At 42.0% G+C, this 15944-nt stretch overlaps 1 protein-coding gene across 3 annotated transcripts in view; it reads left to right on the top strand.

The window, feature by feature from the left end:
• LOC126334991 (sodium-independent sulfate anion transporter-like) overlaps window positions 1-15944 on the top strand; it is a 206127-nt gene that overhangs the window by 103144 nt on the left and 87039 nt on the right. For 2 of the 3 annotated variants that reach the window (XM_049997806.1, XM_049997805.1), the window contains exon 2: window positions 14232-14470. In XM_049997806.1, the coding sequence (XP_049853763.1) occupies window positions 14232-14470 (239 nt within the window). Of the gene's footprint in view, window positions 1-14231; window positions 14471-15944 lie in introns of those variants that run through there. The other variant, XM_049997807.1, reaches the window with a different exon arrangement.

Here is a 15944-nt window from a genome sequence, read left to right as displayed (position 1 = left end):
CCTTCTTGAACACTGGTGCGACCTGCGCAATTTTCCAATCTGTAGGTACAGATCTATCGGTGAGCGAGCGGTTGTATATGAGTGCTAAGTAGGGAGCTATAGTATCAGCGTAATCTGAAAGGAACCTAATCAGTATACAATCTGGACCTGAAGACTTGCCCGTATCAAGCGATTTGAGTTGCTTCGCAACCCCTAAGGCATCTACTTCTAAGAAACTCATGCTAGCAGATGTTCGTGTTTCAAATTCTGGAATATTCCATTCGTCTTCCCTGGTGAAGGAATTTCGGAAATGGTATTGAGCCTAGCTACAATGACCTTGTGATCACTAATCCCTGTATCAGTCATGATGCTCTCTATCAGCTCTGGATTGTTTGTGGCCAAGAGGTCAAGTGTGTTTTCGCAACCATTTACAATTCGCGTGGGTTCGTGGACTAACTGCTCGAAATAATTTTAGGAGAAAGCATTTAGGACAATCTCGGAAGACGTTTTCTGCCTACCACCGGTTTTGAACAAGTATTTTTGCCAACATACCGAGGGTAGGTTGAAGTCCCCACCAGCTACAACCGTATGAGTGGGGTATTTATTTGTTACAAGACTCAAACTTTCTCTGAACTGTTCCGCAACTGTATCATCGGAGTCTGGGGGTCGGTAGAAGGAGCCAATTATTAACTTAATTCGGCTGTTAAGTATAACCTGCACCCATACCAATTCGCACGGAGTATCTACTTCGACTTCACTACAAGATAAACCACTACTAACAGACACAAACACTCCACCACCAATTCTGCCTAATCTATCTTTCCTGAACACTGTCTGAGACTTCGTAAAAATTTCTGCAGAACTTATTTCAGGCTTTAGCCAGCTTTCTGTACCTATAACGATATCAGCTTCTGTGTTTTCTATTAGCGCTTGAAGCTCAGGGACTTTTCCAGCGCAACTACAACAATTTACAACTATAATTCCAACTGTTCCTTGATCCAAGCACGTCCTGTAATTGCCATGCACCCTTTGACATTGCAGCCCACCCCGTACTTTCCCGAGGCCTTCTAACCTAAAAAAACCGCCCAGTCCATACCACACAGCCTCCGCTACCCGTGTAGCCGCCATCTGAGTGTAGTGAACTCCTGACCTATTCAGCGGAACCCGAAACCCCACCACCCTATGGAGCAAGTCAAGGAATCTGCAGCCAACACGGTCGCAAAACCGTCTGAGCCTCTGATTCAGACCCTCCACCCGGCTCTGCACCATAGGTCCGCAGTCGGTTCTGTCAACGATGCTGCAGATGGTGAGCTCTGCCTTCATCTCGTAAGCAAGACCGGCAGCCTTCACCAAATAAGATAGCCGCTGGAATCCAGAGAGAATTTCCTCAGATCCAAAGCGACACACGTCATTAGTGCCGACATGTGCCACCACCTGCAGCTGGCTGCACCCTGTGCTCCTCATGGCATCCGGAAGGACCCTTTCCACATCAGGAATGACTCCTCCCGGAATGCACACGGAGTGCACACTGGATTTCTTCCCCTCCTTAGCCGCCGTATCCCTAAGGGGCCCCATTACGCGCCTAACATTGGAGCTCCCAACTACCAGTAAGCCCACCCTCTGCGATTGCCCGGACCTTGAAGGCTGAGAATGATCCTCTGAAACAGGGCAGGGAGCTGCATCTGTCTCAGCCAGAGACAGTGCCTGAAACCGGGGAGGCTTTCTGATCAGCCTCCGGGGACGCCTTTCGCTGCCTGCCACGCCTTGGAACGACCTCCCAATCAACCACAGGCGAGGGCTCAGCCCCACTGCGGGCAGCAACCGGGGCAACCACAGCGGCAGACCGATCTGGGGACAGACGGGACGAGGTTGACATCCCCGTGATACCCAAGTCCGGCTTCCCACAGTGGTGCCCATTGGCAACAGCCTCAAGCTGCGCGACCGAAGTCAGCGCCGATTGCAGCTGTGAGCGAAGGGATGCCAAGTCGGCCCTCATCCGAACAGAGCAATCGCAGTCCCTGTCCATTCTAATCGATGTTTAACAACAGTTACCGAAACACGAGTCCGTGCCTAGATAACGCAAGCGGAACACGCAAAGAATGTATCAACTAACCTGTACAAATGCCTAACGACTGCGCTACAATCTGCTGAATTTACGATTACAGTAACTAAAACTCGAAATTGCACCTCCCATACGAAACTCACACGCAATTTAAATAAGAATCTACGAAGTAAACACTAAAGCGCGATGCTACAACTGTCAAATACTATAATACGCCCGAAATATATGAATTAAACAATGCAAGTACCCAAAAACACGCAAAGAAATTAATTAAACTATCTAACAAATAAGTAAGCTAGGGTTATACGACTTGCTGCTGCAGCTGCTTATCCAACGGCGGCAGGGAGCACACTGTCCATTCCGTGCAACTGTTCTTCCAAGTCCTTTGCTGTCTCTGACAGAAGTACAATGTCATCGGCGAACCTCAAAGTTTTTATTTCTTCTGCATGGATTTTAATACTTACTCCAAACTTTTCTTTTGTTTCCTTTATTGCTTGCTCAATATACAGATTGAATAACATCGGGGATAGGCTACAACCCTGTCTCACTGCTTTCCCAACCACTACTTGCCTTTGATGTCCATCGACTCTTATAACTGCCATCTGTTTTCTGTACAAATTGTAAATAGCCTTTCGCTCCCTGTATTTTACCCCTGCCACCTTCAGAATTTGAAAGAGAGTATTCCAATCAACATTGTCAAAAGCTTTCTCTAAGTCTACAAATGCTAGAAACGTAGATTTGCCTTTCCTTAATCTTTCTTCTAAGATAAGTCGTAGGGTGAGTATTGCATCCGTGTTCCAACATTTCTACGGAATCCAGAATAACTGTAGAAGACGGAAAAGTCACATGGTAAGCAAGTAAGCGTACCTTACTGTAAGTCCGAGAATAAATAATACGTATCCGACGCTGATTCACTGTTTAGAATATACTTTGAAGAGACAAAAGTCGTTCGATACCTCCTAAAATCGTATCAGACATCCTTTTGGCCGGCCTAGTGCAACTACTCGATTTGGTATGCACTTAGCAAGATGTTCGAAGTCCCCTGCAGAAATATTGAGCCACGCTGGCTCCACAGCCGTCTATAACTGCGAAATTGCTGTCGGTGCAGGATTTTAAGCACGAACTGATCCCTTGATTATGTGCCATAAAGTTTCGATGGGTGGCCAAATCATTCGCTCGAACTGTTTAGAATGTTCTTCAAACTAATCACTAACAACTGTGGCCTGGTGACATGGCACATTGTCATCCATTAAAATTCCATCATTGTTTGGGAATATGAAAATCTATGAATGGCTGCAAATAGTCACCAAGTAGCCAAACAGAACCACTTCCACGCTACCATAGCTCTTACTAGCTGAAATAGAGATCCATCTGAACAACGGCGTTTTTATACTTGTCTAGGATACAACCAATAAGGTCTCGAACCCAGGAGAGGCACTGCAGGTGATGTCGTGCTGTTAGCAAAGGCACTCACGTCGGTCGTCTGCTGCCATAGCCCATTAATGCCTAACTGATACGTTCGTCGTAGTCTCACATTGATTTCTGCAGTTATTTCACACAGTGTTTCTTGTCTGTTATCACTGACAACTCAAAGCAAACGCCGCTGCTCTCTGTCGTGAAGTGGAAGCCATCGACTACTGTGTTGTCCATGGTGAGATATAATTCCTGAAGTTCGATATTCTCGGCACACTCTTGACACTGTGTATCTCAGAATACTGAAACTCATAACGAAAGCACTACCATTCCGTGTTGAAATTACTGTCATGCGGCAATAATCACATCGGAAAACTTTTCACATGAACCACCTGAGTACAAATGACAGCTCTGCCAATACATTGCGCTCTTATACCTTGTGTATGGGGCACTACCGTTGTCTGTACATGTGCACATCGCTATCCCATGTCTTTTGTCACCTCATTGTATTCGTTGAAGTTCTAAGTACAACATCCAGCATTCTTTTTGTTATGGCGTAAAGTCAGGCGCTGTGAAACTAGTCGGGTACGACAGAACAGAGTAGGCTCTGAGAAGAAGTCATCCAATCGCATGCTGACTGGACCTCTCTTCAGGGCGACAATGCGACGGCAGCAGCCCCCATGTGAAGAGGATGTACGCGCCGCGGCCGACTGATGACGTTCCAGTTGAATAGCCGCTTCAAGATTAGCGACTTGGGTAGCAGCGTCAACTCCAGATCACTTCGCATGTACTCTCTATGCAGCACAGACTTAGGGTTGTCTATAATGTAGAAGATTGATTATTTCGTATGTCCCCCTTTGCTTGCGACACATCTGTGTAATTGTCAAGTTTTGTAATTTTCTTATTGTAATAAAAATAATTAATACTACTTGTTTGATTGTATGTCTAGCGAATCGAGTACGCAGGATTCCTAGACGCTACACTTTTGCAATTTTGTCATATGATGACATGATGGAGACCGTCGCTGTTGTTTGAAGACAAATGTTGATGGTGTTAGGACAGCAACCAGCCACATATTTACTTTCAGTTCCTTTATTCAAAGGGTACCGTTACCGGTTTCCAATCGTTGTGATTCATCCTCAGACTGTTTACACGCTTTCTTTATGACATGTGGTGTGTCATAAAAGACGGCCGGAGTGGCCGTGCGGTTCTAGGCGCTACAGTCTGGAGCCGAGCGCCCGCTACGGTCGCAGCTTCGAGTCCTGCCTCGGGCATGGATGTGTGTTAGTTAGGTTTAATTAGTTCTAAGTTCTAGGCGACTGATGACCTCAGAAGTTAAGTCGCATAGTGCTCAGAACCATTTGTCATACAGAAAGCGTGTAAACCGTCTGAGGATGAATCACAACAATTCGAAACCGGTACGGTACCCTTTGAATAAAGGAACTGAAAGTAAATTTGTGGCTGGTTGCTGTCCTAACGCCATCAACATTTGACTACACTTTTGGTTGGATATGATATTACCCATTGGTTGGCTATACCATCAGTTCCACAAAACTTCAGTTTATCTAAGATAATTCCGTGATTTGTACAGGCAAATGCCTTATATGGGTCGCAGAAAATGCTAACCGCCACTATTTTATTATTTAATGCTTGCAAAATTTCGAGAATGAACATGTAAATGGCATTCACAGTAAGCAACGCTTCTGAAATCCAAACTGTGACATGCTGAGGATATTATTGTTGTTTAAATGAGATACTGTTCTAAAATACACATTCTCAAAAAGTTTGGAAAATGTCAGTAGTTATTGTCATCTCTTCCATCACCTTCCTTAAACAGGGACTTGTCAACGATTTCCGACTCTTTTCAAAAATGACTTGAGTTTGTAATCTATTACATATTTCAGATAAGACCTGGATTATTATATGGGAACTAATCTTTAATATTCTTAAGCGGCGGCGATAGAGTCTGTCGTTATAGACTAGGGTGACCTAATTATTTTCGGTGAAACCGGGACACATTCACCCGGCTGCCAATGGAAACCTCATTCCACATGTATCCAGGTTTCTTAATTTTAAATATTAATGTTTTGTTGATACATTTCGTTAACCCGATTATTATAACTAATAAGAGGATACAAAAGATTGATATAATCTAGATTATATGTATAATTAATGACATTTAATAAACGTATACAGTATAAAGAAATGTATTACGATTTTACAAAATTTTACAGCCATTCAACTTTTAATCAATTAATATTAACATGAGCTTTAATATTACTGAGCACTTGTATATGGAATTGACTGTCCTTGGAGAAAAGGGTACTTTTCACTGCCTCCAGTCTTCTTGATCATGTCTTTGTTCTTTGAGACACAGTGATAAAACTCGGTACAATCCATTTTGTAGTTGTACAGGATCTGCAGGATTGCTTCAAGATGGTCCACCTCCATTCTGTTTCTTTCATCAGTCCACTAGATATTCATGAAAGAAAATATTCTTTCCACATTGTCATTATGGGCTGGGATTGCAAATAAATACCTTGTAATTATTACCAATTCAGAGTAATGCTGAAGACAGTCACACCTTTTAAAAAAACTCACCCACTTCTCATGATATTCCAATGGTTTTTTTTTTCATCATTCCACTTGTGAAGACTTTCTTCAACAAAATTTGTCAGTATGCCGAACTGATCAAAGAGAATGGAATCATCGATTTCAATCTCTTTACTCTTCAAATAAGAAACTGTCTCTTCAACACTTTCCCATTTTGGCACTCTCTTCAGTAACATCCAATCAAACACCGGCGATGAGAGTAAATATGAGGCGCTCCACTTGCTGAGATATTCTACACAAGTGTCATAAAACTTGATAACTTCTTCTCTAAAACTCCTTTCTGCTGCTTCTGATACTTCTGCTCTTTTAAGGACAGATTTAACATTAAAAGAAATAAACTGCTGTTTTCCCCTCTTAGTAACAGTTTCCAGAGTATTTTTCAAAACATCATTTACGTCTATTACACTTTTCGTGCTTCCCTCAATTTCCTTTATCCCATCCTGCTAAGTGCTAAGCTAACTGTGAATGAACCATAAGTAGGCTTCACTTAAACGGTTACTGAAAAACTGAACCAATATTTTGGGAGCTTTGTCTTCATTTCGGAAAAAATCTCTTAACGGTTCAAACAGGCGGATTACTCTTTCAACTGCTGGAAACAGTGATAACCAGCGAGTGTTCGAGTGACACATTACATTTGTATATTAAGTTCCCACATAATCACAGAACTCCTTAAGCCTCTCTGTTCTGACAGTATATATGTAAAAGTGTGGGTATACCTTCATGACGATAGTTTCAACATCACAGCTTAAACTGTCAGCAGATGTCTGCACGCTATTGTGTAAACCATGTGCAGGGCAACCTATGCCTTCAATGTTTTCATGCAATGTTGCCTTTAATTTGGTAAATACGTTGCATTTGCCTTGTCTTTTTAAACCACCAAAGTTTGTGTTGGTGTTGTCTCCACAAAATGCCATACATCTATTTTTCTCAAGATCAAACATTTCGATAGTATTCATACAAAATCTTGAAATTTCGTCAGATGTTTCATTAGGTAGTGGACTCACCTTCAAAAGTTTGGTCTAAATTCCCTGATTAATATCGAAAAACTGAATAACAAACGGAAATATTTTAGTGGCCTTATGATTGCTGGCATCAGTGGATATCTCGTAGAAAGAAGACTTTTTGATGTATTCAAGGCGTTCCTTTACACTCTGGGGAGCAATAACTCCTTTCACTAAGACTGACACTTTAATTTTTGCTGAACTAAACTTTCGTGCAATGGAAGAATCATAAAATATAATGCTGTTAAGCTTATTAGTACAATCACTAGATCTATAAATTTGGTGATGTTTTACCGTGTGGTAGGCTAGTGTAAGCTCGGCTGCTCGAACTTTCGTCTCTTCACTTGACTGATGTTTCACAAAATAATTTTGTAGAGTTTTACTGCAGCTCGGTGCACTGTATCTATTAATGTGTTTCTTTGACCTGATGTGATCAACTATGTTGGAACGTCCACAATGACTTATACTAATAAAACAGTTACATACGGAACACTCTGCTTCGTAATCAAAACGACCTTTCATAATGAAATACCATTCCTTGGAATAACAGTCACTGAACTTGCAGGCACGTTTCGGCATTGCGTTTCAGAGTACTGCAGCAATAATACCACTAATATGAGAAAAAACTATTGCAGTTTGTCTGACAAAACATCAACTACTACACTGTTCTGACAATGAGTGTGTGAGTAAATGGCGCGACAATCGCACAGTTTCATAGCTCTGTTACAGTAATACAACTTACTACTTGTTGTAAAAAGTACCGCTCAAAGTAAATTATTGCCTGAGTGTATCAATACTGATACTGTGATTACTAGTATGGGACAATGGAGGTTTTAGATAGATAAGCTAAGATATATTAATCTCCTGTGTTGTATTTCCTTTAATATAGCGAAATCCCAAAAATCTGAGAAAGTTTCACGAAATGTATTTAAAAACTGAATTCCGGGACTTTTGAGCGTCCCGAAACAAATTTTCGGGAAACCGGAACACGGGGATGAAAATCGGGACAATCCCGGTTTTCCGGGACGTTTGGTCACCCTATTATAGACAGACTGGAGTCCGCTATCTCTGAGCGCCAGAAGAGGGAATGGATCGTCCGCACGCTCATATTTGGTCGCCTGCGTTCCGGAAAGCAGTGACGTTATAAAACTGCAAGCAGCATTCAGCTTCTAGCAAGCCAGTTCATCGTTGACCTGGACCACGATCAAAGGCTACATCTGCGAAGCGGCGCAATCGCTGAATACCATGCCTGCTTCCGAAAAATTCTGTGTTACTGTCGAGGAACGCGATACGTACTTTGTTCTAATACAAAGTGACATTTTATTTCTGCAGGAAAGTGAATATCAGTTTCACCTCTGTGGCACTATTTGTTTATTGCATTTCATGTTATGCAGGAGCACGTTTATAACGCTAGACGTAATAAGCTTGAAAGTGATGGTATTGTCGTCTAACCAAAAAAAAAAAAAAAAAAAATTAAGTTGAGCTACAGCCAGAGGGAAGTGCGTTAGGCACAGCGCTCTCCGGGCCGCCTTTTTAAAAGCAGAACCACTGCCTGTCCAGGGACTCCAGCTCTCCCAGCAAAGGAAAATCCTTTGACAGTACTGAGAATCAAACTTGATTCTACGAATGACAGTCAGGTATTGTGCTTGTTCAGCTACAATGATAGACCAACAGTGCCGGTTGTATTTTATATATATTCCGATTACTGCTTTATATTTATATTAAAAAGAAACACCTCGCGTAAAATCTTCTTCAGGCTAACTTTCTACCTGCCTTCTGTTATTTAGTTAAAAAAACGTATATTTGCTTGTATTTTCCTGCATTATTAATATTCGTGATACCGTTCAAACACGTGGGCGGTCAGGTAGCTGCAGTATCAGTGCCACTCAGAGAGCGATAAACAACAATGTAATCTAAAAGCTATTGTTCCTCGCACGCGTGGTCTTATGTGCTCTGGCTTAGTGCCGTATTTAATTTTAATCCCATAGTAAACTCTGGTGCGGAGATAGCCGATCACATTCCAGTGTTCGTTCACGAGACTCATCGAAATACTGATTCACTCGCCACAAAAGGCTTGTTACTGAGTGAGAAACACACCCACAATTCACGAATATCGTCACTGGACGTCCCAAACACGAAACTGGGTAGTCTGATCAGCACTTTGCACGTGTTACTATATCTCAGTGATAAGCTGGGGCAGAATCTATCGTTTTAGCGCAGAAACGGATTCATGAAAATTATCCCCTTGGTATTGGTACACGTTGCGCAATAATTACTGTCATACCTAGCGGGGTCCTCGTCGGAACACTCTGAGATGGAGCTGTGGAAATGAAATAAAAATTTATTTAATATAATTACTTTTTATTTAGAACACAATCACGTGGAACTTGTTGCTACAGAAGTAGTTTGTAAACAATATTTTTCGTAAATTTCACCTTTTTCAGCAAATCTTTTTTCCCTTTTATGCATTTATGACCTTGTAGTCGTTATCAGGAGAAAGAAAACTGGCATTCTACGGATCGGAGCGTGGAATGTCAGATCCCTTAATCGGGCAGATAGGTTAAAAAATTTAAAGAGGGAAATGGATAGGTTAAAGTTAGATATAGTCGGAATTACTGAGGTTCGGTGGCAGGAGGAACAAGACTTCTGGTCAGGTGACTACAGGGTTATAAACACAAAATCAAACAGGGGTAATGCAGGAGTAGGTTTAATAATGAATAGGAAAATAGGAATGCGGGTAAGCTACTACAAACAGCATAGTGAACGCATTATTGTGGCCAAGATAGATACGAAGCCCACACCTACTACAGTAGTACAAGTTTATATGCCAACTAGCTCTGCAGATGATGAAGAAATTGAAGAAATGTACGATGAAATAAAAGAAATTATTCAGATAGTGAAGGGAGACGAAAATTTAATAGTAATGGGTGACTGGAATTCGAGTGTAGGAAAAGGGAGAGAAGGAAACATAGTAGGTGAATATGGATTGGGGCTAAGAAATGAAAGAGGAAGCCGCCTAGTAGAATTTTGCACAGAGCACAACTTAATCATAGCTAACACTTGGTTTAAGAATCATGAAAGAAGGTTGTATGCGTGGAAGAACCCTGGAGATACTAAAAGGTATCAGATAGATTATATAATGGTAAGACAGAGATTTAGGAACCAGGTTTTAAGTTGTAAGACATTTCCAGGGGCAGATGTGGACTCTGACCACAATCTATTGGTTATGACCTGTAGATTAAAACTGAAGAAACTGCAAAAATGTGAGAAATTAAGGAGATGGGACCTGGATAAACTGAAAGAACCAGAGGTTGTACAGAGTTTCAGAGAGAGCATAAGGGAACAATTGACAGGAATAGGGGAAAGAAATACAGTAGAAGAAGAATGGGTAGCTCTGAGGGATGTAGTAGTGAAGGCAGCAGAGGATAAAGTAGGTACAAAGACGAGGGCTGCTAGAAATCCTTGGGTAACAGAAGAAATATTGAATTTAATTGATGAAAGGAGAAAATATAAAAATGCAGTAAATGAAGAAGGCAAAAAGGAATACAAACGTCTCAAAAATGAGATCGACAGGAAGTGCAAAATGGCTAAACAGGGATGGCTAGAGGACAAATGTAAGGATGTAGAAGCTTATCTCACTAGGGGTAAGATAGATACTGCCTACAGGAAAATTAAAGAGACCTTTGGAGAGAAGAGAACCACGTGTATGAATATCAAGAGCTCAGATGGCAGCCCAGTTCTAAGCAAAGAAGGGAAGGCAGAAAGGTGGAAGGAGTATATAGAAGTCTTATACAAGGGCGATGTACTTGAGGACAATATTATGGAAATAGAAGAGGATGTAGATGAAGACGAAATGGGAGATACGATACTGCGTGAAGAGTTTGACAGAGCACTGAAAGACCTGAGTCGAAACAAGGCCCCCGGAGTAGACAACATTCCATTAGAACTACTGACGGCCTTGGGAGAGCCAGTCCTGACAAAACTCTACCATCTGGTGAGCAAGATGTATGTGACAGTCGAAATACCCTCACACTTCAAGAAGAATATAATAATTCCAATCCCAAAGAAAGCAGGTGCTGACAGATGTGAAAATTACCGAACTATCAGTTTAATAAGCCACGGCTGCAAAATACTAACGCGAATTCTTTACAGACGAATGGAAAAACTGGTAGATGCAGACCTCGGGGAGGATCAGTTTGGATTCCGTCGAAATGTTGGAACACGTGAGGCAATACTGACCTTACGACTTATCTTAGAAGAAAGATTAAGAAAAGGCAAACCTACGTTGCTAGCATTTGTAGACTTAGAGAAAGCTTTTGACAATGTTGACTGGAATACTCTTTTTCAAATTCTGAAGGTGGCAGGGGTAAAATACAGGGAGCGAAAGGCTATTTATAATTTGTACAGAAACCAGATGGCAGTAATAAGAGTCGAGGGGCATGAAAGGGAAGCAGTGGTTGGGAAAGGAGTGAGACAGGTTTGTAGCCTCTCCCCGATGTTATTCAATCTGTACATTGAGCAAGCAGTAAAGGAAACAAAAGAAAAATTTGGAGTAGGTATTAAAATTCATGGAGACGAAGTAAAAACTTTGAGGTTCGCCGATGACATTGTAACTCTGTCAGAGACGGCAAAGGACTTGGAAGAGCAGTTGAACGGAATGGACAGTGTCTTGAAAGGAGGATATAAGATGAACATTAACAAAAGCAAAACGAGGATAATGGAATGTAGTCAAATTAAATCGGGTGATGCTGAGGGAATTAGATTAGGAAATGAGACACTTAAAAGTAGTAAAGGAGGTTTGCTGTTTGGGGAGCAGAATAACTGACGGTGGTCGAAGTAGAGGGGATATAAAATATAGACTGGCAATGGCAAGGAAAGCGTTTCTGAAGAAGAGAAATTTGTTAACATCGAGTATAGATTTAAGTGTCAGGAAGTCGTTTCTGAAAGTATTTGTATGGAGCGTAGTCATGTATGGAAGTGAAACATGGACGATAAATAGTTTGGACAAGAAGAGAATAGAAGCTTTCGAAATGTGGTGCTGCAGAAGAATGCTGAAGATTAGATGGGTAGATCACATAACTAATGAGGAGGTATTGAAAAGAATTGAGGAGAAGAGGAGTTTGTGGCACAATTTGACAAGAAGAAGGGGCTGGTTGGTACGACATGTTCTGAGGCATCAAGGGATCACCAATTTAGTACTGGAGGGCAGCGTGGAGGGTAAAAATCGTAGAGGGAGACCAAGAGATGAATACATCAAGCAGATTTAGAAGGATGTAGGCTACAGTAGGTACTGGGAGATGAAGAAGTTTGCACAGGATAGAGTAGCATGGAGAGCTGCATCAAACCAGTCTCAGGACCGAAGACAACAACAACAACAGGTCACGTCGTAGTTAATCTGGCGCTGTACGACCGATCCTACAATCCCTGGCAGCAGTAGATTTCTTTCACCAGTTCACTGGACGACGTCAGCGAAAATACTTCTTCCACAGTGGCGGTGTATGCGAAAATAGAAAACAGATATTCGCATAATTTTAACAGTTGTCATTTGAGTTCTGGATTTTCGGTTTCCATAAGAAAGTAAATCCACTTTTCTTACACGGAGTGTTTAGGCTTCCAGTCTTTCGAGGCACGTTTAGTTTCTAAAAACTCTTCAAATGGATATATTCCTGAAAACAATCATCCCCTGAAATCTTCACACCATTTTTAGACATCACCCACTCTGGGGTTTCAGATAGCATCATCCAATCAAATAAATGTAAATCTGCCTTACCTCCGTGAGTTACTAAGATGAAACGCCTACAAGTCTGTGACAACGCTTCCTGAACCGTACGTACTTACTTGACAAAAGACCACTCTTTTGTATGATAATCCGAAAAGTGACACTTTTTCCCTTAAAAATCGTAAAAGTGCTTTGAAAAATCTGGACAAAATTAGGCCTTGTCGGGTTTGCAGGACAAAGTGCGTATCGGTGACGGTCCTGATACTATCTTGTCGGATAACGAGACCAGCGATAATGTACGTCCACTGTCAACTTGATCTGTGAAGTTGTTGTGTTTATAGGATTGCTTAAAATATTTCAGTTAGTTAAAATGGAATGCCCTACCCTAAAAAAGTTAAATTTTGGGCAGAACTTCATTCTAAGCCGATTAATGACTTTTGATCCTTCAGTTTCAGTAGGTACGAAATAAGCGGATGAATTCAAACAACCTGTACGTTACCTAGAGGTGACCCATACGTAGAACTTCCAATATGTAACATCACAAAAGAAAACGTGAAGAAGGCGTGTCTTGGAGGCCGAGCGGTTGTAGGCGCTTCAGTCTGGAATCGCGCGACCACTACGGTCGCAGATTCGAATCCTGCCTCGTGCATGGATGTATGTGATGTTCTTAGGTTAGTTCGTTTTAAGTAGTTCTGAGTTCTAGGGGACTGATGACCTCAGATGTTGAGTCCCATAGTGCTCAGAGCCATTTGAACCATGCGAATCAACCGAAGGTTAGCAGAATGGATGGAGGAACTCTCCATGGATATGAGGGTATTTATGTCCACTCTTCCCACTCCACTTCCCGTGGCAATCTGACTCCATCCTATTTAGTTCATTTACTACGCCATCGGTCGAAATGTGCACGCCTTGGAACCAGTTTCGACGCACCTCTGTGAGTTCTGGGCGGCAGTTAAGCGGTTATGAATTAAAACGGCTTTCAAAATGTTTTCCGTTTCTTGGAGTTCATGCAGCGACGTGTCGTCTCAGTCCTCAAAAAATAATTGCGTACTCGACACTATTGTCTAATTCAGATGCCTGTACGAACCAAACGTTTCTCACAAGCGAAGAATGGGCCCTAATGTGTTTCAATCACTATATTTGTTTCAATCACTAGATTTTATCGGCTAAATAATCACTCTGTTTGTTTGCAACAGTATGACCATGCTGTTTGTTTGATGATGAATTTCCGCTGGTAAATATTGTTTTAATATATTATACACAATCATTTAAACAATATTCTGTCACTAGACGAACTAATGGCCCACACTATGTCTGTATTGGCGAAGTGTTCATCTTACCTATTAAAGGAATGACCTTTACAAGCAAGACCCCTGTCCACTTTCGCTGAACTGAATTGCGTTATTAAATGACATAAATGTTCTCTCTTCTTTTCGCTCAACAGACAGTGGAAATGACTTGAACGAAGCCACGACATGCTCTGTAATCACGAGGCACATGAAGGAGTACGCCAAGGACTTCTGCAGCACGAAGACTCTGAAGAGAAGATTCCCCGTGATCGAGTGGTTGCCTCGCTACAGCTGGAACTACCTGCTGCACGACATACTCGCTGGTTTCACCGTGGGGCTCACTGCCATCCCGCAGGGAATTGCCTACGCAGTCGTAGCTGGTCTTGAGCCACAGGTAATACCCAGTATATTTCTAACAAACATTCAAAAACAAAGTGTTCATCTTTATCTCAGTCTTGGAGCACATACGAGGAGCATTCAAGTTCTAAGGCCTCCGGTTTTTTTTTTTTTCCTAATTAATTACTCACCCGAAATCTACGAAACTGGCGTTACTTCTCGACGTAATCGCCCTGTAGACGTACACATTTTTCACAACGCTGACGCCATTATTCCATGGCAGCGGCGAAGGCTTCTTTAGGAGTCTGTTTTGACCACTGGAAAATTGTTGAGGCAATAGCAGCATGGCTGGTGAATGTGCGGCCACGGAGAGTGTCTTTCATTGTTGGAAAAATCCAAAAGTCACTACATCTACATGACTACTCTGCAATTCACATTTAAGTGCTTGGCAGAGGGTTCATCGAACCACAATCATACTATTTCTCTACTATTCCACTCCCGAACAGCGAGCGGGAAAAACGAACACCTAAACCTTTCTGTTCGAGCTCTGATTTCTCTTATTTTATTTTGATGATCATTCCTACCTATGTAGGCTGGGCTCAACAAAATATTTTCGCATTCGGAAGAGAAAGTTGGTGACTGAAATTTCGTAAAAAGGTCTCGCCGCTACGAAAAACGTCTATGCTGTAATGACTTCCATCCCAACTCGTGTGTCATATCTGCCACACTCTCTCCCCTATAACGCGATAATACAAAACGAGCTGCCCTTTTTTGCACCCTTTCGATGTCCTCCGTCAATCCCACCTGGTAAGGATCCCACACCGCGCAGCAATATTCTAACAGAGGACGAACGAGTGTAGTGTAAGCTGTCTCTTTAGTGGACTTGTTGCATCTTCTAAGTGTCCTGCCAATGAAACGCAACCTTTGGCTCGCCTTCCCGACAATATTATCTATGTGGTCCTTCCAACTGAAGTTGTTCGTAATTTTAACACCCAGGTACTTAGTTGAATTGACAGCCTTGAGAATTGTACTATTTATCGAGGAATCGAATTCCAACGGATTTCTTTTGGAACTCATGTGGATCATCTAACACTTTTCGTTATTTAGCGTCAACTGCCACCTGACACACCATACAGCAATCTTTTCTAAATCGCTTTGAAACTGATACTGGTCTTCGGATGACCTTACTAGACGGTAAATTACAGCATCATCTGCGAACAGTCTAAGAGAACTGCTCAGATTGTCACCCAGGTCATTTATACAGTTCAGGAACAGTAGAGGTCCCAGGACACTTCCCTGGGGAACACCTGATATCACTAGGAGCCAGGTCAGGTGGGTAGGGAGCATGAGGAATCACTTCAAAGTTGTTATCACGAAGAAACTGTTGTGTAACGTTAGCTCGATGTGCGGGTGCGTTGTCTTGGTGAAACAGCACACGCGCAGCCCTTCGCGGACGTTTTTGTTGCAGTGCAGGAAGGAATTTGTTCTTCAAAACATTTTCGTAGGATGCACCTGTTACCGTAGTGCCCTTT

This window comes from Schistocerca gregaria, chromosome 2 (genome assembly GCF_023897955.1).
Source record: "Schistocerca gregaria isolate iqSchGreg1 chromosome 2, iqSchGreg1.2, whole genome shotgun sequence".
In the NCBI taxonomy this organism is placed as follows: domain Eukaryota; kingdom Metazoa; phylum Arthropoda; class Insecta; order Orthoptera; family Acrididae; genus Schistocerca; species Schistocerca gregaria.
Note: the sequence above shows the minus strand (reverse complement) of the source record. Positions and strands in the feature narration are given on the sequence as shown.